This window comes from Theropithecus gelada, chromosome 1 (genome assembly GCF_003255815.1).
Source record: "Theropithecus gelada isolate Dixy chromosome 1, Tgel_1.0, whole genome shotgun sequence".
Lineage (NCBI taxonomy): Eukaryota > Metazoa > Chordata > Mammalia > Primates > Cercopithecidae > Theropithecus > Theropithecus gelada.
Genome location: NC_037668.1, coordinates 154,543,978 through 154,566,053, shown reverse-complemented (window position 1 = coordinate 154,566,053; position 22,076 = coordinate 154,543,978). Strand labels below are relative to the sequence as shown.

The window sequence follows — 22,076 nt, the reverse complement described above, 5'->3', positions numbered from 1 at the left end:
TCAAATTAGAAACTAGAAATCGGGCAATCATGTATCTGTAAGCAAAGGGAGACTCAGGTGGCTGAAACACTGGTTGAGAGACTGCATCTGCTGCAGTCTTAAAACCAAAAGGCAAGCTGAAATTGAGTTAGTGAGCTATCAGACAGTTTTAAAAAAATAGGATGCACTGGTATTCACAGTACTGTGCTCGGAACTCCATAAATGTGAGTGGCTAAATGTGCCAGGATTTTAAATACCCTCAGAGGACATAGCCCTTGAGAGAGCATCCACATAATGCTTTTTATTTCCTCCTATAATGCTCATTTAACAACAAAAATTTTGTCACATCAAAAATAGTATGTCTCAGTTTAACTCTCCCCTGGACTCCGCTCTCACCTCTTTGCTACATCTCAGGAAACCACAAGGAGCAGACTTTGCCAGCAGAGCTGAAAAATCAACCACAGAGCCAGGTAGCACTGCAACATGAAAAAACTCCTAGCCTCTTGGTTATCTTGAGTGTAAGCTATGAACGAGGGATGTGAAAGAGGTTCTATGTCATCCCCTAATCCAAAACCTCTGGGACTAACTTGCCATCTTTTTTATGTCCTGATGAGCTGAACCTCTTCAGGGATACAGTTGTTGCAGAAACCCTGAGCCATCTCCTTTCCTGGGTCCCCTATGTTACGCAAACAATACATGCATATGATATGGCTGAGATGAGTGCTAAAATCTGTGATCACACAGCTAATTAAATGACCCATATAGAAATGTTACTCAGGACCTGGCTTCATTAATGTCATGTTCCAAATGAATTAACCAGTCACAGACTTAATCAACCACAGACACAAAGATGTGCTAAAGTCTGCTGTAACAATCTTGAAGTGCTAGAATTCAGTCAAATCTAAGAAAGTTTATATATAAAGCAGATGAATGTAGCCATAGACCACCCCATTTGTATGACTGACATTTGTTATGTGAAAACTTAAAAAGATTCTGATGATACTAGAGTTGCCAAACTATCTTCTTCTGCCTAACTAATATCGGAAAGGGTTAATTATTAAAGGTATGAAATTGATTGAAATGCTTTCCTAAACAAAGTGTTTTTTCTCCCCTTCTCCTCCCTGGATACACTCCGGAATGACACAGTGCTTTGCTCCATACAAATTAAAGTTAGAATCTTGAGGTTTGTAAAGTGATTGCCTTGACAACCACAAATTCTCTGTAATGAGAGCCACACTAAAGACAAAAAAGGCATAAATGTATCTGTACAAGTGAGAATTACAAACCTTTACATGAATCATCCTCAATTGGCTGTTTGAAAGCTGTTATGTCACTGAAAGTGCAAAGAAATAAAACCACTTTATCCTGTTCGTTTCGAATTGGAGCAATTTTCACAAAGAACCACACAGGTGTCCCTGAAAGGAATATCAAAAGGTTGGTCAGTAATTTGCATTCTCATTTGAGGGGCTACGGAAGCAAAGACTTGGGAATGAATAGGTACAAATATTAATTCATTTTTCAAATGGTCTTATTCCTTCAAGTCCTGGGTTATCATCACACCATAAATTTTTTTTCTTGCTGGAATAAAAACTTTCACAGTGACTATTCAGTAAGGGGTTTCTCCTGTTCAACTAATTTTCTAAGTGCAGATCTCTTAACTTGTAAAACAATTAGGAAATAGGTTGAAAACCCCACCTGATCTTGTGGAAGAAACTTAGGTACAAAGACCTGAAGACTTACCTTAGACCACATAGTAGACAGTAAAGAGTAGGGGCCAAGATAGGCCCTGCCAACCATGGCCAGCAGACCATGCCAACTCAAATTTCAAACTTCATCCATTGCTAAAGGATCCCAGGGTCAAAATCCAGTTTAGGAATCCACCAATTTGACTCATATGACCAATCACACATGGGCCAGAAACTATATTTCTTTTTTTTTTTAAGACTCTCAGGCTGGAGTACAATGGTGCAATCTCGGCTCACTGTAACCTCTGCCTCCCGGATTCAAGTGATTCTCCCGCCTCAGCCTCCTGAGGTAGCTGGGATTACAGGCACCCACCACCACGCCCGGGTAATTTTTGTATTTTTAGTAGAGGCGGCCAGGGTGGTCTCGAACTCTCAACCTCCAGTGATCCGACCACCTTGGCCTCCCACAGTGCTGGGATTACAGGCATGAGTCACTGCGTCCAGCCCAGAAACAGTATTTCTACATCCCTCTCCTTAAAGTCAAAATCTAAGAGATCCAATGCAATGGTAAATGACAAGCCATTGAAGAAGGAAAGGAACACCACAATGATTCCCCCGTACAAAGCTCTCCGGAAAAGAAGGATTCCAAGCAGGTTTGGGCTTCGATCACATTAGTGCCATAGGAAGCTCAATGAATGTGTTTCAATATCAATCCTTGTTCCTGAGGTACAGTGGAGGATAAACAAGTTCTTCCTAAGCTCTGTCTTCATTCACAGAAGGAGGCAGGCAGGGCTATTCTGACTGGCTTCTTGGAGAGGGTACCCACTCAGGTGTCAGCAGTCAAATATCTGCATAGTCACTCGCTGGCTTCCCAAAAATAATTAAGGAAAATAAATAAATATTTTCTAGCCATAGAAGACATCACAGCAAGAAGCACCAATTTATTCTATGATACAAAATTACATGAGACACAAAGCGATCCTATGTTCTTTTCTTCCTAGTTCTTATATTCCGGTTCCTACAATAGCATCTAGAAGAACTGAATAACTATTTGTTGAATTTTGCATAACTGGCATAATACTTAGCATACTATTTTATAACCATTTGCAAATCAAAATAAAGTAGCTATTTCCCCATGCTAAGTAATAGTTTCCTATGTAGCCAGCACTGTGCTCAGCATTTTACATATGTTATTTTGTGAGATCGAGAGCAGACAACTCACTGAATCTTGGAGATGAAAATAGATCCTCAAGAGGTCACCTGGCTTTCTCTGTCCACAATCACATCAAACTCTGTACTGTACACCAGGGACAGACAGACATCTCTGATTAACATTAGGCTTAGTTAGCCAATCTAGCTTGGCAACAACTACTTCAGAGATTTAACTATACCACCTATTCACATGTCAGTAGTAATAACTCTGAAATGCACAAACAGGCAGCAAGTAGATCCAATGGAAATGTGTTCTCCTTAAATCTTGATTATCTGTGTATTCCGCTATAGTTAATTTTAACCTTCTTTCCATTCTCTTTGTGTAATTTTCAGCTGCCAGTTTCTAGGTGTTCTGCAAATACCAACAGATTATAATGTCACCTTAAGAAGTGTTTTGAAAGAAAACTCTACCATATGAAAATCACAAATAGCATTTCAAATTTAAGAATATGACCTCTGAATTGTTCACTGTTTTTGGAAGTATGTATTACTGTTCCTCCCAGTTTTTTCTCAGAATCTGCAGGATTTTAAACCATTTTCAATTAAGCAACAGAAAACTCAAAGTGTCACAGCAATTACATTTATATCCTCACAGCTCTCAATTGTACCCTCTCCGTTAAGGCAAAAACACAAATCAAAAAAAAATTTTTTGCTCTAAAAAAAAATTTAAGCATTTTTTCAGATGATAAACCAGAAAATACCACTAATTACTCCCCACTTAATAGGTGAATTTGTTTAAACTATGTCTCTCTGTTGCCCAGGCTGGAGCACATTGTGTGTGGGTTCCTGTCATCTGATTTATTACTAATTTGACAAATGTATTACTAATTTGACCAATTAGTAATAAATCAGGTGACAGGAACCCACTCATGATGCCTACTCCTAGAATCTCCAGAACCCTCCCCTCCCAGCTACAGCCCTGTAGCCCATCACTGCACTGCACCGGCTGGGCCTGATGCCTGGGAACTTGCTCATTCTTTATGTTTCATTTATGACTACAGGCGTGGATGACACTAAGCCACATTTCCAAGATCATGAAAACCATTGTATTAGTTGTATTGGGAGGTCCTTTTCATTTGTCCACAGTTCAAGCTTATCATGAATGAACTCTCCCCACTTAACAGGTCCATTTGTTTAAAGTGTGTCTCTCTGTCACCCAGGCCGTAGTACAGTTGCACGATCTCGGCTCACTGCAACCTCCACGTCCTGGATTCAAGAGATTCCCCTGCCTCAGCCTCCTGGGTAGCTGGGACTACAGGTGCATGCCACCACACCTGGCTAATTTTTGTATTTTTAGTAGAGATGGGGTTTCACATGTTGGCCAGGCTGGTCTTGAACTCCTGACCTCAGGTGATTCTCCTGCCTCAGCCTCCCAAAGTGCTGGGATTACAGGCGTGAGCCACTGCACCCGGCCATGTTCCCTAATTAAACACATACTACTCTGACCACTCCTTTTCAGTATCTAAATATATACCTTATAACAAAAATTCATACAATCAGGACATATTGCCTTAGCGTTCATCTTGAGCTAAATATAGGGACTTTTTAAGGGAAAGGACCTCCTTTTTCCTGATCTGGTGTTTCTCTGTGGAAGAACATCTTGCAGTGTAACACTCTGGGCCTTTTTCCTGGGTTGGTTGGTAATCTGGGACACAAGAGCTGGATATGTGTAGCTTGGCCCCTTCTCTGCTTTGCTCCCCTACCCTATAAAGGGGGAAAGGCAAAAGGCAGGAAGGATGGCTGGTAAGAGGAAAAGCCTGCAGTTCTCCAATACTACCTGTGACTTGCAGGTAACTCTGTCTGATTCTAGGTTTCACTTTTAGAAACTCACTTGCCCACAGGTATAAACTACATTCCCCAGGATCAGCTTCATTAGTCACAAAAGTGATATCTTATCCTCTATTGCAGGAGTCCCCAACTTTTTTGGCACCAGGGACCAGTTTCATGGAATACAATTTTTCCATGGACCAGGGTGGGAGGATGATTTCAAGATTAAACTGTTCCACCTCAGATCATCAGGCATTAGATTCTCATAAGGAGCAGGCAACCTCACATACACAGTTCACAATAGGGTTCGCGCTTCTATGATAATCTAATGCCACCGCTGATCTGATAGGAGGTGGAGCTCAGGTGGTAATGCTCGGTCAGCTGCCACTCACCTCCTGCTATATGGCCCAGTTCCTAACAGGCCATGGACTGGTAGCAGTCCATGGCCTGGGAATTGGGGACCCCTGCTATATTGGCCTGATTCCTTTATCTCTCAATTGGTTCTGATCATGGACAGGGAAGTTAAGTGTTATGTACTGGCCCCCTCAAAGCTTAACAGCTAAGGACTTTTTCTTTAAATAGATCATAATACACTCCAAGGGCGAGAGACCTGATCTACTTCCTCTGTCTTACCACCGGCACCCCTACTTCCTGGCATTCAATGCAGTATTATGTACAGGGTCATGTGAAGCCATTGCATCACTCCACTCCAGGGAGTGCCGTCATGGAGTTGCACAACAGCCTTGGTGGGGTAGATGCTCTAGGAATGCTAAATTAAAAAAAATAAATCCTACACCCAGTGTTTTCAGTCCCGAATTATCACTACCCAAACAGTCTAGGAAAGTGAGTAGAATGGGCTTAAGTTTTCACTTCTGGAATTCTTTCAGAAGAGAACGTAAGTCCCTCCTAGGTGGTACAGACTACTATTTCAACCTTTTCCACTTAACAGCAAAGGATTTTTATTTAATGAAATATAACTTAAAGATTTAATATGTGAAACAGTTGCTTCAAGTGAATGTGAACCATCTGGAACCTGGACCCCACTCAAGCCAGTTTCCCTTCTACCCTCCAAGGATATTCAGGAATCCTTTGGCTCCATTCAGACATTGACTTTCCTGCAGACAGAACTTGGAGCAAGTAGCCTACAGGGGTCTCTCCTAGAACCCAAATTCTGCAGCAGAATCCATTCCATCAAGATGCTAGAGAGGCAATAAATGCAAATATTCACATACATACATAAAAAATCAGGAAGAAGTAAAATTTCTGCCTCCTTACCCAAGTACTACTATGGAAAAACTGAGAAAAGTAAGCATTTGATGTCCTACTGCAAAAAGGACAAAGTGTCAATGTTAAATCCTTTATTAAAGAAAGATCTATGTACAAACCCAGGAACAACATAGCACCTGACAACCCTACTGATGGCAGAGGCTGCTGCTGCTGCTGGGAAGGAGGCTCTTTCCAAGATGAGGATGTCCAATGGGAGGGCAGTTCCAGGTCAGCCTTTTTAGATCACTCTGATTTTCATCCCTTATGTAGCTCCCTTAGGTCATGTAGTAATGAACCTGACAACCTAACCTGGCTTTGAGGTTCCTCAGCCTTGGCAGTCAGATAACAAAACAGCAAGGCTCAGATATATGAGAGAATTTTTGGCCTCCATCAATCTTCTTTCTACCCTGGGCTTCCTCCCAAGTACTCTCTGTAATCAGGCATCTGGGCATCCAGACCATATTCAACAGCAATGGAACAGACCAAGCCACTGTGATTGGCTTTTGGGAAGGGCTGCACTCTAATAGGTCCAGAAACTAGACTTGCGGATGGTAGCCTGTGCCGGGAAATAGAACAATTGGTCTGGGGTCAACTTTATGGAGACGAATTACAAGTACAGAGAGGATGAGACAGCACCAGAGAAATGTACGGCCATTAGAACATCTGCTACTGAGTCCCAACCCCTGAGTTTGAGCCCTGTATCTTCAGTTATTGGGAGTCTTGGCCGCATCAGTTTAACTTCTCTCACCATCAGACTCTTCATTTGTAAAATGGGGATAACAGAGTTACTTAAAATAAAGTAAAAATACCCATATGTCTGATACATAGGTGTTTAAAACTATCACTTTCTTTCTTTTTTATTTATTTATTTATTTATTTTTTGAGATGGAGTCTCACTCTATTGCCTAGGCTGGAGTGCAGTGGCACAATCTCGGCTTACTGCAACTTCCGCCTCCTGGGTTCAAGCGATTCTCCTGCCTCAGCCTCCTGAGTAGCTGGGATTACAGATGCCCACCACCGCACCGGCTAATTTTTGTATTTTTAGTAGAGATGGGGTTTTGCCATGTTGGCCAAGCTAGTCTTGAACTCCTGACTTCATGTGATCTGCCTGCCTCGGCCTCCCAAAGTGCTATGATTACAGGCGTGAGCCACCATGCCTGGCCCCAAAACTATCACTTTCCTTTCTTCCTTCCTTTTAAATTTCTCACCTGTAAGACGGAAATGCCCAACCTCATTTCACATGGCTGTTTGAATGACTTAAAAACAGGAAGTATTTCAAAGTGTTTAACAAAACTCTGAAGCTGCCTCTGCCTGTTTTGAGGAAAGAGGGCCAGTCTCATATATAACAAGGGCAAAACTAGGAAAATCAATACTTAAGCCTCAACATAATTAAAATTGCATGATAAGCATAAAACAAGACCTAAATAAATGGAGAGAGTTAAATTGTTTGTAGATAAGATTCCATTTTATAAGATGTCAAACCTCTGTCTCTAATATATATATCTCTCTCTAATGCAATTTCAATCATGTTTTTGTATTTGTTTTTCTCTGACTCTGATGAATTAAAATTCAATTCAAACAGAAAAATTAAGGTGTACGCATGGCCAATAAATCTTTGAAATTATTAGAAAGAAAAATAATAACAGGGACTGCCTACTACAGTAATTAAGAGTCACTGGCACAGGCCTCAAAAAAAAAACAATAAAAATAATATTCATTGAGTACTTACAATGGGGTCAGATCCTGAAACATTGTGGTTTACTTCTCACAATGACTCTATAATGTAGAATAGCTACTATGATATTGTTCTCATTTCAAATGTGGGAATCCAAGTAGGCAAGTATCCTAGACAAACTCACATAGCTAATAAATTACTAGAGGGTTCCTAGAGAAGAAGACAGAAACAAATCCACATATGTGTGAGACCTTAGCATATAAAGAAAAGGGCATTTCAAATCAGAAAGGAAGAGTTGGATTATTTAATAAATAGTAACAAGACAGCTGAATAAGCAATGTGGAAAATAAGTGAGACTGTTGCTTCACATAATATATAAAAATAAATTCTAAATGGTTTAATATTCTAAATATTTTAACACAACTATAAAGGTACCAAAAGGAACAACGGAGGCATATTTTTATTGTTTAGGTAAGGAGAACTTCCTAAGCATTATATAAAACTCGGAACCAAAAAGGAAAACATTGACACAAAACTTGTTCACTTCTAAATGGTTAAAAAAAAAAAAAAAAAAAGTTTAAGAAGTTAAAAGAAAAAATGTTTGGAGAAAAATGTTTTTCAATATGTCGATGATTTACGATCAACATTAATTACATATAAGCAGCTCCTACCATTGAATAAATAAAAGGTAACCCATTCAGCAAATAAGTAAAATATGATTGCTTTGCCTATTAGATTTGTCTCCACAACTAGACTGTAACCTCCTCAAAGGCACAGTCTGTTTCTTACATCTATATCTCTGTGGCCCACTGGGTCTGGCACAGTGCTGAGCCTACAGTAGGTAATCAATGTGTACTTGGCCAGCAGCTTCTCCTTGCTGGCTCAGCAGAAATGCTGTCAGATGCCTTTCCCTGGGCTTCTCTGAGTGGGAAGCTGATCCAGAGCTCCCAGATTCCAGGCCACTAGCCACACCACAAACTGTGGAGTCACACGTTGGGGGAGTGCTGTCCAGAGGATGTACTGACTGCTTTTATTCAGGGTTAATACTTCTGGATTTTCTTGTTTGAAAAATTGAAAAATTAATTGAGTAGCACAGGAGTGAACGCATGAATATTTACTGAATGACTTCATTAATGACAACTGTTATTGATGTAAGAAAATCAGGCCAGGCATGGTGGCTCATGCCTGTAATCTCGACCTGGGAGGTAGAGATGGGTGGATGGCTTGAGCTAGGAGGTGAAGACCAGCCTGGCCAACATGGTGAAACCCCAATTCTACAAAAATACCCAAAAAAATGAGCTGAGCATGATGGTGCCTACCTATAGTCCCAGGTACTTGGGTGGCTGGAGCCTGGGATGCAGAGGTTGCAGTGAGGTGAGATCACGTCACCGAAAGAAGAAAGAGAGGAGAGGGGAGGGGAGGGGAGGGGAGGGGAGGAAGGAGGGAGGGAAGGGAAAGGAGAAGAAGGAAGGAGAGGAAGGAAGGAAAGGAAGGAAAGAAAGGAAGGAAGGAAAGAAAGAAAGGGAAGAAAGGAAAGAAAGGAAGGAAGGAAAGAAAGAAAGGAAGGAAAGAAAGGAAAGAAGGAAAGGAAGGAAAGAAAGAAAGGAAGAAAGGAAAGAAAGAAGGAAAGAAAGAAAAGAAAGAAAGAAAGAAAAGGAAATCATACAGCATACTAAACATTAGGCAAGTAACAATACGAAACATATAGCACTCCAGAAATGCCAGGTTTTCCAAATAGCCAATAGATAGAAATCTTTCAAATAATCCATCCTTCAACATATGTAATGAATTCCACTCATTCCAAACCACACCATGAAGCCTTCTGCTAATTACTGTCAACTCCCCAAAAGATAGGACAAATATTAATGCTTATCAATAGAAGATCCTGTCAGGCCTCTGAGCCCAAGCCAAGCCATCACATCCCCTGTGACTTGCATGTATACGCCCAGATGGCCTGAAGTAACTGAAGAATCACAAAAGAAGTGCAAATGCCCTGCCCCGCCTTAACTGATGACATTCCACCACAAAAGAAGTGAAAATGGCCCGTCCTTGCCTTAAGTGATGACATTATCTTGTGAAATTCCTTTTCCTGGCTCATGCTGGCTCAAAAAGCTCCCACACTGAGCACCCTGTGACCCCCACTCCTGCCCGCCAGAGAACAAACCCCCTTTGACTGTAATTTTCCTTTACCTACCCAAATCCTATAAAATGGCCCCACCCTTATCTCCCTTTGCTGACTCTCTTTTCGGACTCAGCCCGCCTGCACCCAGGTGAAATAAACAGCCATGTTGCTCACACAAAGCCCGTTTGATGGTCTCTTCACATGGACGCGCATGACAGATCCTTTCTACAAAGTTGTCCTTGCAAACCCTAGAGAATGAGACTGGGAAAAAGAGAACTAAAACAATGTATTAAAGGCCGGGCGCGGTGGCTCAAGCCTGTAATCCCAGCACTTTGGGAGGCCGAGGCGGGTGGATCACAAGGTCAGGAGATCGAGACTATCCTGGCTAACATGGTGAAACCCTGTCTCTACTAAAAATACAAAAAACTAGCCGGGCGCGGTAGCGGGCGCCTGTAGTCCCAGCTACTTGGGAGGCTGAGGCGGGAGAATGGCGTGAACCCGGGGGGCGGAGCTTGCAGTGAGCCGAGATCTCGCCACTGCACTCCAGCCTGGGAGCACAGCGAGACTCCGTCTCAAAAAAAAAAAAAAAAAAAAAAAAAAAAAAAAAAAACAATGTATTAAAAGCTTGTAAAAATGAGTGGGGAAATCCCTATAATTAAATAGGATATATAGGCAAAGAATCCGAACAATTAACATTTAAAAGGGTAATTTTAAATGGATAATAAATAGGAAAAAAATACTTCAATCTCACTAGCATTAAAAAGCTCATTAAACAAAAAAAATTGTGGGCAATTTGACAATTTAAAAATTATGCTATTCAATGCTGGTGAGGCATAATGAGTCAGACACTCACATTCTGTATGAGGACTTGGAAATGGGTTCAGTCCTTCTGGAAAGCTATTTGGCAAAATGTCTCAGAAACCTTAGTTCATATTCCTTGACACAGCAATTCTCAACTTCTAGGAAATATTTCATAATGTCAACAAAATACATTTGTATAACAATTTTTACCTCAGCATTGTTTTTAATAATGAAAATTGAGCCTCATAAATAATAATAGAGGAAACACTAATAAAATTCTTTCTAAATTATATTTATGAGGAATTTTAATAATGGGGATATTTTTGTGATAAAGACTAAATAAACATACGATTTTCAAATTGTATACATGTCAAAATCTCCATTATGTAAAATGTACACAGACAAAAACAAAAAGGAAACACACCAAAAAGTTAATAGTATAATAGTACTTCTCTGAGTCTGTTGGGGTTTTTTTTCTTTAAACTTTTTGCATGCATTCATCATGGTAAAAATGCATTAATTTAAAAATCAGAGAAAAAATATGCTATAAGATAGTGATATTTCACTTTTTAAAATCTCAACAAGAAGAACTTTTACCTCATGGAACTCTATATTGCTTTAAAATGCTGAATGTTTTACTCTATTGAACAGCGAAGTTTCAAAGTAGAAGCAAAAGTTTCAAAGTAGAAGCAAACTCTACCTTCACAGAGGTGAAAAGAAACATGAAACCCTCCTTCCTCCCCTCCGCCCCTTTTCCATTCCCAGTGGACTCCTCTCTTCCTGCTCACTCCCTGGCTCTGATGCCCTCACTTTGCACCACAACATGTTGTTTGTCTCTTGTTTCTTGGTAAATATCAGGTTCCTTTCAAAGTAACTCAGCAAACATTCACCTCCTCACTCCTCAATGCCGGCTCCCAGCCAGACACTAGCAAGTTTTACCTAATGCGGGGCTTCCTACTTCCTGGGCTCTGCCTGGGGCTGCCAAACCAAGGGAGGAGCCCATCACAGGACACCACTGACAAAGGCCCTGCGCTCATCTCCTCCATAGCCCCCTGGACACCTGTCAGTTTGAATGCCTCTTCCAGGCATTCACTGGCCTGACCAGGCCACTATCATTTTGCTGTCAGAGGGATTCCTAACAGCTCCTCTACCTCCTGCTCACTAAGCTCTATTCCATCTCCACGCTCTAGCTGGAGCCATATTTCTTTTCATTTCTTTTTTAGAAGGGTTTTGCTATGTTTCCCAGGTCAGATTCAAACTTCTGGGCTCAAACGATCCTCCCCCCTCAGCCTCCAAGTAGCTGGGATTACAGGCCTGAGCCACCACTCCTCGGCTTAGAGCCATCTTTCTAAAATGGAATCTGAAGACATACTTACCCTGCTTAAAATCCCTCAACACCCCTCACCTCCACTGCCTTCTCTACCACTGCCGCTTTTAAGACAGATTCTAAACGATTTAACTTGGCTGTGTGACTAGCCCTTCCTAGCCTCTCCAACCTCATATTACTTCTCATGTATTTATATATTTTTATATATATACACACACACACACAGACACACACACACATTTTGGAGACAGAGTCTCTCTGTCACCCAGGCTGAAGAGCAGTGGCACAATCTCAGCTCACTGCAACCTCTGCCTCTGGAGTTCGAGCAATTCTCCTGCCTCACCCTCCCAAGTAGCTGGGATTACAGGCACCCGCCACCAGCTAATTTTTGTATTTTTAGTAGATGGGGTTTCACCATGTTGGCCAAGCTGGTCTCAAACTCCTGACCTCAAATGATCCACCCACCTCGGCCTCCCAAAGTGCTGGGATTATAGGCGTGAGTCACTGCGCCTGGCCCCTCATCTTTTCATATATTTATTTACTCCATGAGTTTGGGTGGAGCACTTTCTGTGTGTCAGGCACTGGGCTAGATGCAAGGGGTAGAGCTCTGAAAGAGATGCACCCTGTTGGCATGGAAGCCAGTCTTCACTGCAGCTCTTTCTGTCCTTGCTACTCCAAGTGTGATCTGTTTCTTGTTGCTATCTGGAATTTCAGCATCGGCGTCACCTGGAAGCAGAACCGCAGATCCTTTGCTAGACCCTCGGCATAGAAATACACATTTCCTTTCACTGGTGAGTTCTTATGCATGTCAAAGTTGAAGAAGCATGGGTTTGTGTCTCTTGAACCCTCAGTGCTCTCTCTCTGCTGCAGCCCTCTTCACATGCATTCAGCCTGGGATACTCTTGGCCCTGATCTTTGTCTAACTCCCCTCTATCCTTCCAGTTTCTGCATGGCACTTAATGTCTGTTAGGAAGACTTCCTTCCCTGACCCCCTAAGTTGGAGTTGTGAGCCACCTATGTGGTGTCACCATCAAAGCACTTACGGCTCTGTTCCGTGGATGCTGCCCCTTCCCCTACAGATGCTGTAAGAGTAGACACTGTGTCTGTCTCTTCATATTTGCATCCCTAGCAGCGAGCCTACTGTCTGCCACAGGGTTGTAGGTCAATAAAAAGCTATTGGAAAAAAACACATACACAGAGAGAGAGAGAATCCAGTGCAACTGTATAATTTCCAGGCTTAACAAATAAGTTAAAGGTTTTTAATTCCTCAAGAGAGGGTGGGACTTGGAGGTAGCGGGCAGGTCCTAGGAAGAAAACATTATCTTCATCATTTCCTTAGTTTCATGGTTCATGTTGTATGTACAAGTTTAGCTTTGTCCAGAGCCCCTGCTGACCCACTAGGCATCTTTGTGTGAATTAGAAAGAGAAACTCCTTCCTCAGCACAGATGCAATTCCAGACCATGGTCCATGGAGAACTAAGCAAGGAAATCACAAGTTGATTTCCACTTCCCCCTAAGAGGGTATAGCCCGCACGACCTTATGTGTTAGCCCTGCCTTGTACCCACAGTAAAACTGAGAATGGCCATGGAGCAAACAGTGGAAACTAGTCCTGGTGCTACATGACCTCGGATGAGGAATTAACTTTCAGTTGTGCCTATTTCACAGCGCTTAAAGAATCCACATTTTAAAATACAGTCATGCCTTACACAAAGTTTACTTTCTAAAGGTAAAAGCTAGGGTGAAAATTGTATATGATCATAATTACTCTTGAAAATGCTTTAATATCACCCATAAAGTAGAGCCTGATGCCCAGGTTGATATGCCACTTTGGAGACTATCAATAAACCTACCACAAACTTCAGGAAGGAAAGAAATGCTGATTCTTTGGTCGGCCATCATTTGATCTAGTTGGTTTACCTGGGTAGTTCATGTCTACCTAAAGTACAGAACTTCAAATACCAGAATCAATCACTTTCAGCATAGTGAGATACTCATAATACAGGATCTTCAGCCTCAGAGACAGCTAGGAGAAGGCAGATTGCCCTGTCGCATCTCAGACTCACTCTGGGGCATATGCTCACTGAAACCAATGGCAAGTGAATCATTAGTGCTGCCAAAGTGGTAAACTTTTAACTTATTCCATTAGCTTATGACACATGTGCAGAACATGTCTTTCCGCTGTTGGTATGCTTCTGGTAAGAGGTGTTGCTTTGAGTTGAGTCGTGTTCCCCCATAGTGGAAACACTGGCATACAGCCCTTCACAGTCTTTCCCTTCGTTCCTCTCCTAGCTAATAGTGGGGTGGGAACTAGATCTGCCAGCAGAGGGAGTGAATTGGAGCAAGGCAACAACTCCAGTGTGAAAGCTTTGGTAACAACCCTCTCGGACTTGTGGATGGCCAGTGCTAATCTCTCAGACCAGTATTGGCACAGACTACCAAGCAAACAGTAATCTCAGTCACCTACTCCAATACCCCAGACCTGAAAAAAGTCCCAGCTGCTCCCAGATAAAAACAACACATGCCCTTTACTTTCCAGGGCAAAACATATCACTCAAACCTAAATGCCACCAAATTAAACAGTTATCCTCATGTGCCATAAGGACCACCCCAGAATTGTTCAATTGAATCAATTTCCTACCAGTCAATCCTACATATAAGGAACAGGACTTCTTACAAAACTAGTGTTTTTAAAAAACAGAAACAAACCACTATTAACACCCATGCAGCCTTGCTAGGCCCATATACCCTACTTTCCCTACTTCTAATATAGCTAATCTCCAACAGGAAACCTCCTAAGGGAAGAGCAAGTTTTATACTTCTGTATGGCTATTGACCTAAAACCTCATTAACATACTTTGTGGAAGTAATTGTAGCCACAAACAAATACAAATTAACAATGTATTGCTCTTAATACTGGGGACAAACTTTTATTTAGAAGCTCTTAATTAGGCACCCACTAATGTGCTAAGTGCTGTGGAAGATAGATACAAAGAGGAACTGGACAGAATTTCTGTCCCATCTTGTCCCTCCCTTTTTAAAAAGTCTACAAGCGCCTTAAGCTAGCAACTCACCATATGTAAACCAGTAGGAAAAAACACTAACTCTTAGCAACAACAACATAGATGAAGAAGTCTTAATTAGTGACAAGAACCTCATCAAATGTTCCTGTGAGAAACAGTGTAACTGATCAATCTGTATCATTCATCCCAACATACACAATGGCTTCAAGTAACAGCATTTACCTGATGTGAGAGAAGAAAAACCAAGACAGCAACAGAGGAAGAGGAGATGTTTTACTATTTCAAACACATAAAAAGGTATAGTTCAGAATGGTCTCAATACTCACTGTTCTTCTTGTACATTAAAATTTCAAAGGAATTCATCTCATAGTTCTCAAATGTTTGCCGCACTTTTTCAATTGTGTCTTTATCAGTCAGCTCCCCATACATAAAACTGCAAACAACCAAAGAACTGAAGTTAGATTAACAAGTATTCATTATTCTACAACCATATGTTAAATATCTGTTCTGTATTCAGCACTGTGCTATGTACTGTGGAACACACACACACACACACAATGAAAACATTAACTAACTCAAAAAAATTTACTGATTCAACTCTGAATAAGACTTTTTCATTGCCTCCAAAAAACTAACAGTCTAATGAGAGATACACACTATAAAACAGTACATCAGAAAACAGTGGATTAGAGAACAGTGTGATCACTGCCACAATGGCAAGCACACATAATGAATTACAGAACACACAGAATAGGCACAGTGCACTCCCTGGTTGATCAGAGAATGCTTCCCAGAAGTAAGGACAATTAGGTCTAAGGGCAGGAAGGAGGGGAAATGGCTGAGAGAAAGAAGGAGAAAAACATTCCAAACAAAAGACAAGCAACTGCAAAGGCACAGAGGTGACAGTCAGATTAATTCCAGACCCTGATTATAGTTCATTTCAGTATGATTGAAATATAGACAATGAGAGGGAAATTTGCAACAGATAATATAGAGAAGTAAACAGAGGCAAGATCATGGAGGAGACCACGGCATTATAAGCCATGGGAAGTAATTTAATCTTTATCTTGAAAGCAATGGGAGCACACGGGAGGGTTTTAAGCAAAGGAGAAACAATCAGATTTCATTTTAGAAATACAACTCTGGGAGACTTCCTGGTAAAGATGGCTGGGTAAGTTTAGACCATAGATTTTTTTCCTTTTCTAGTTCTCAGCAAAATAAATTCATTTATTTAAATGTACATGTAATGTGTTAGAGAAAACCTCAGAAGAGTAGAAGGTCTACCTACTAACACTAGTTCTCACCAGAAGCAAGAAAATCGCCAGGACTGTCTATTTACCTGGGCCCCACACTGAATCTGGTCTAAAAATTATGGTTTGTCCCTCTGGGAACAGTATATACTTTCAGTTAAGTGGAATACATAATGGCACAGGAGACTAACAAAATGCCAGAGGAGGGGGGAAAAAACATCTTTCAATGGGGCTGGAATGTCCAGTTCTCTGACAAAGGCTGCCCATGGGCCCAGCAAGCATTTCCCCTGCCCACCCCAGGCCTGCAGACTGCAATAACAAGAAAGAGCAGCAATGATCACTCCTCAAGTCAGGTAATGCACAAACTGGCATGGGTTCCTGAATGTTACTGTAAAGTCAACATAATCTAACCTTTTTTGATGACTTGAATCACAGAAACATAGAGTTTCAGAGCTACAAAGAACCTCAGAGGTTATCAAGTGCAATTTCTGATCTAAAACTGAACCACCAAGTCAAGCACTATGCTTAGCTTGATACTGGAACAACCCTGGGCTTACTACAGGCTTCCAAATTCTGGCACCCAATAAGAAAAGAGTCCTAACTGTTGATTTTGTGAATTCTGTGTCACAGTTGTTATTTTATGTCCCTTCCCAGTCCTCTGAGGAATGTGGTTATCTGTGGTTGTCCTTATGCACTCTGCTTTGGGGTTGTACTCTTTGTCTGTAAGCCAGGAAATGGAAAACTGAGCTTGTTGAATTATCTCTAGAAGAAGAATAGATCAAGACTAATTTAGCCCTGCCTAAGAATAAGAGGATTTTTCCTCTTTCTCTTTGTGAGTTAATTTTCTGTATAAGTGACCTCCATTTAAATGAAGTGATGGTATATATGCTAGCAATTTCCTTAACAAGGTAAAAGAAATCTCTGTAAAGTTGAATCTTCAAATAAATGAAGTGCCATAATTACACCCAGTTTTCATTCGTCTTATGTACTTTTTCAAGCTGTAGATTACCAGTAGTTCTAAGTGTCCTTTACCTGGATCTTAGATTGCAAATGCTTACAATGCACAAAATAAGTAAAAGAGACTCCTGAGCTATCAGGAACATAGCTAGCACAAAGGTATGTTTATTTATAGAGAAGGGATACCTTCGGGTAATTCAATAAGTTGCTGAGAACTGTGCATAAAAAAAAAAGCTGGCTAAATTAGCAAGTTATTTTATCTGATTTCCTTAAAGTGTCTGATTATAGCCAATAAGAAGAAAGGTAAGGAAAGGCTGTTCAAGTCCCACTAAAAAGTGAAGCTACGTCTCTGAAATTGTTCTGATTATATATGTGCAGTACAGATAGAGATATAGATGCAGATAAACAGATCTATAAATACTTTAGAGGAAAACAGCACACAAAGAATATAAGATAATTCTATTATATTAAGAATTATAATTTCTAAACCCTTGAACAGTCAGGGGGAAAAATCTTCAATTTTCCATTTCTCAGTCCCCAAAATCTAAGATTTAAGAAAGTGGAAATATTTTCAAAACATTTGATACTTCCTTCTTATGAGCTCAGACATTTATTTTATTTTAGAAGACTGTTTTATTTTAAAATAATGTAAAGTGACATGGCTGACTTAGCAAGTAAAAATGCAGCTTCTGAAAACAGAAGACTATGCTTGGTCAGACAGCTTTCTCCACTCTTCATAGATGAGTTTGTTTCTTCATTTAGCATGAATGATTCCACTTCATGCAAACACCACTGAAGACAGAAGACGAAGAAGGCAGAGACTGAGAGGAGCCAAAAGGCTATGGTGGGCCAAGACCTTGCCAGGGCACAGCAGGGGAATGTCTGGCAGGATCCAGGCTGTATGTCTGGCTCAACACCTGGAAGATGCTTTAAAAGAGCTTTTCTAGGCCGGGCGCGGTGGCTCAAGCCTGTAATCCCAGCACTTTGGGAGGCCGAGACGGGCGGATCACGAGGTCAGGAGATCGAGACCATCCTGGCTAACACAGTGAAACCCCGTCTCTACTAAAAAATACAAAAAACTAGCTGGGCGAGGTGGCGGGCGCCTGTAGTCCCAGATACTCGGGAGGCTGAGGCAGGAGAATGGCGTGAACCCAGGAGGCAGAGCTTGCAGTGAGCTGAGATCTGGCCACTGCACTCCAGCCTAGGCAAGAGAGCAAGACTCCGCCTCAAAAAAAAAAAAAAAAAAAGAGCTTTTCTAACACCACGGCCCAAGGACACTGCTTGGTTAGAAACCCTGTAAAAATATACCAGCTTCACTGTTAGTACAATTTGCTAAGAGTTCAGAGAGAGAGAGAGGTAATATAGCATGAATTAGAAGGCAACAAAATATTGGTTCTCTCATCTTTTTCTGAAGTAAAAAAATCTGGCTGAGGCCAGGTGTGGGGGCTCATGCCTATAATCCAGCACTTTGGGAGGCCAAGGCAGGCAGATCACCTAAGGTCAGGAGTTCGAGACCAGCCTGGCCAACATGGTGAAACCCTGTCTCTACTAAAAATAAAAATAAAAAATTAGCCGGGTGTGGTGGCACACGGCTGTAATCCCAGCTACTCAGGAGGCTGAATCAAGAGAATTGCTTGAACCCAGGAGGCGGAGGTTGCAGTGAGCCAAAATCACGCCACTGCACTCCAGTCTGGGCAACAAAGCAAGAAGCCATCTCAAAACAAAAAAGAATTTTGACTGAAGAAAAGCTCTAGGAACAAGGCCCTTGTCTCCAACATTGTAGTTACTCTTCTAAAATTCTCACAAATTTTTAAAAATTGTTTTAATCATCTAAAATTTCATTTCACTGTATTTGAGCCTCTAACTTTCACATTTAATTTAATCTAAAATGCCATAACTTTTGAGTTCACATTTTATAGACAGAATGGTTTTCCTGAGTTCTTCTGGGTTTTCTCCCATCTTAGTGACTGCAAGTTTGTCAGTTGTGGGAACTATGTTTTATATCTGCTTTGATTTCCCCAGTACAGTACATGAACTAGAGATGATATGGCAATAAATTTTCCTCTCAATACACACTGAATGAGGTAAAGGCAATTCCCAAATGCAGTAAGCCACTTTCTTTTTCCAAAAAATACCATAATAGATTGTTCAGCAGAACAACCCCAAACATAAATACCTGCAGGTGCTGCTTTTTTGCATCACTTCTGCCCTGTGATAGCCAGACAGCTTGCAAAATCCATCATTGCTGTACACAATAGGCCAGTCCACTATCTGAGCATTCCCCAACACAAAATTAGTATCTGTTAAAAAAAAAAAAAAAAAGGGAAAAAAGGGCACATGAGGCAACACATTAGTTGAGATTCAATGAGGACATAAATAATGTCAAGCAATCCAGATATTTCTGTTTCCCTCCAAAACACAGACTTTTGAACAGGAATGTGGCCCTGTAAGGAATACAAAACAACATTGTTTTAGAAGTGAATATTTTGAATGCAAGTGCTAACTTAGGTCACTGTACTCCAAAAACAAGTTAGAAAAGAAAGCGTACCTAACCAAACCAACGAATCCTGCAGAAATCCAGTGGATTCCCATGAGACATATTTAAGTCCTAATTTTTCATCCCAGTGAAGGTATACCAATAATACAGAGCAAGCGAGAGCCCAAAAGTAATTTATTCTGAGCTCTGTCCAGCATCTTAGCCTTTTCAGTCTTTTGGCCAGAGGCTAAAAATTTGCCTTCTTGACCCTAACTAGGATTTGCCCAACCTAGGGGGCATCTCAGGAAGGTACAGGAAGGAGGCTGAGCACTGCCTAAAGGACACACATACCACCATGGAACCCTTCCCTTGGTAAGGAATAGTAACTAGACTCTCTTAATACTAGAGCTTTTAGAGGCTGATCAAGATGCCCACACAACAGGACCTTCTTGCTAATTTTGAAATTCTTGCTGATTTTGAAATGCAGCCACAGAGCTGTCTGTGTTTGGCCAGTTTAGTGTATTCTCACTACTTCCCACATTTTTGAAAATCAGTCGTCAATACTTTTTATGCTCAGGAAATCAACTGTGCTTCCTTTCTTTTCAAGCATTTCAATTAAGCAAATAACATCCAGAACTTAAATGTAATCATTATTTAAGTTTGGCCCTTCCTTTCCACAGAAGACCCATGCACTTCCCCACCCTGCAAAAAAAGAAAGAATACAAACAACCTTCTTTAGTTGTAAACCGGAGAGGGTATTGTGTATGTATGTGCGTGTCTGTAGATACACATACTACATAGAGTGAAATAAGAGTGATATATTATATCATGATTTAATTGAAAGCATTTACAGTTTTTTCACAATATGGGTAGCCAACCCTTCAGATAGGCTTCTGCACTCTTCTTAGATGAGTTTATACTTGATTTGGCAGGCTTAGGAAAATGATTCCACTTCATACAGACACCACTGAAGACAAAAGACTTGGAAGAAGACAGGGTCTGAGGAGCTAAGGGTTGTGGTGAGCCATGATCTTACAGAGGAGGGTGAAGGAGGAGGAATTACTAAACATGGCAATCTATTATTGAGAATGCTTTGATCTATTTAAAAGGAACAGAAAACACAATATTTATGAGGTGAATCTATAAAGCTACTATTTTTATAAATATGCTTTTAATGAAAATCTACAACCAGTCCTTCCCTCCACCTGTCCCATATATACATAAATTGCTCTTGAGTGCCAACAGGTGCCAAGCACAATGCAAGATCCTGGGGGTCTCCAGATTGATAAGAAACGGTCCCTGCGCTCAAGGAACTTAGCAAGACAAATAGATACGTCCACAACTAACTAAAGAAACAGGTAAGAAAACAATGAACTCTGAGAGAGGTAAAGGGCTGTATCTTAGAAGGGATAATATTTGAATTTGCTCTAGTCTAAAAGGATGAGTAAGATTTATTTAAACTTTTTGAATGCCTAATATGTAACTGGTACAGATAATACAAAAACAATAGATATAGAAATTAAAATATGATCACTGTCTTCGTGAACTCAAGAGGGTGTGAGAGGAAGAGAACATTCCAGGCAGAGGATCCAGCGTGGGCAAAGGCATGGCAGCATGGAACACGGCGCAGGCTAGGGTAGACAAAAGGCAGCCAGGAAGAGTGGCAGGATAAGTAACTGGAGACTAGACTGGGAAGGGTCTTGAATGAATCAAGTCAGAGAGCTTTGATTTTATCCTAGGGGCAGAATAATCCTTCATATTGGTCTTCTCTCCCTGAATAAACTCAATTTCCTGAACTGAATAGCTTAGACTTAAAAGTAGTACAGTATTTACTAAATTCCTCCCAAGTGTACATGAAGCCTAGTCAGTTTGACTATCTCTTTTGTTAAATCCTGAAATAGTAGTTAATTTCCCTCAAAATACCTAGAGCAGGAGGAAAAACTGAGTATTCTTTATCATGGCTAATGCTCCACTGAGATTATCTATGCAGAAAGAGGGAAGAATAGCCAGTTATATGTAACGGATTGACCACATGTGTTTATTTTCTTTTGTATACCAGACCCCAGTAAAATAAAAGTAAACAAATTAAAAATGTAAAAATCCACAAAAATGAAAATTACGTAAAAAAAGAATGAACAACAAAAATAAAATATCTGGGGAAGAAGGTGCAATATTATAGGAAACAGAGAAGAACTTAAAAAAAAAAAAATCTAATTGGTATCCTTAGAGAGATTCAAGAAGTATTACATCCACAAAACAAAAACAGAATGCTATGTGGAAAAAATAATAAGGGAACAAGAACTCTTGTAAATTAAAAATGAATAGCAATTAAATATTGAACATGAATTTTAGAAGATACAATCTAACAGAAAGTAATACAGAAAGAGAAAGAGACAAGAAACACGGAGAAGAAAAAAAAAAAAGACATGGATGATCAGTCCAAGAGGAAAAAACATGCACCTGAAGAGGAACAGCAGAAAGAACAACTTGAGAAAAGGCCAGAAGACATTCTTTTTAAAATTAAAACAATCAAATGTG

At 40.6% G+C, this 22,076-nt stretch overlaps 1 protein-coding gene across 2 annotated transcripts in view; it reads right to left on the bottom strand.

The window, feature by feature from the left end:
• The window catches only part of KCNH1 (potassium voltage-gated channel subfamily H member 1), a 437,701-nt gene that overhangs the window by 392,230 nt on the left and 23,395 nt on the right, over positions 1-22,076 (bottom strand). For both annotated transcript variants that reach the window (XM_025393409.1, XM_025393400.1), the window contains exons 2-4: positions 19,239-19,362; positions 15,182-15,288; positions 1,266-1,394 (exon numbers count right to left, since the gene is read on the bottom strand). In XM_025393409.1, the coding sequence (XP_025249194.1) occupies positions 1,266-1,394; positions 15,182-15,288; positions 19,239-19,362 (360 nt within the window). The remainder of the gene's footprint in view (positions 1-1,265; positions 1,395-15,181; positions 15,289-19,238; positions 19,363-22,076) is intronic.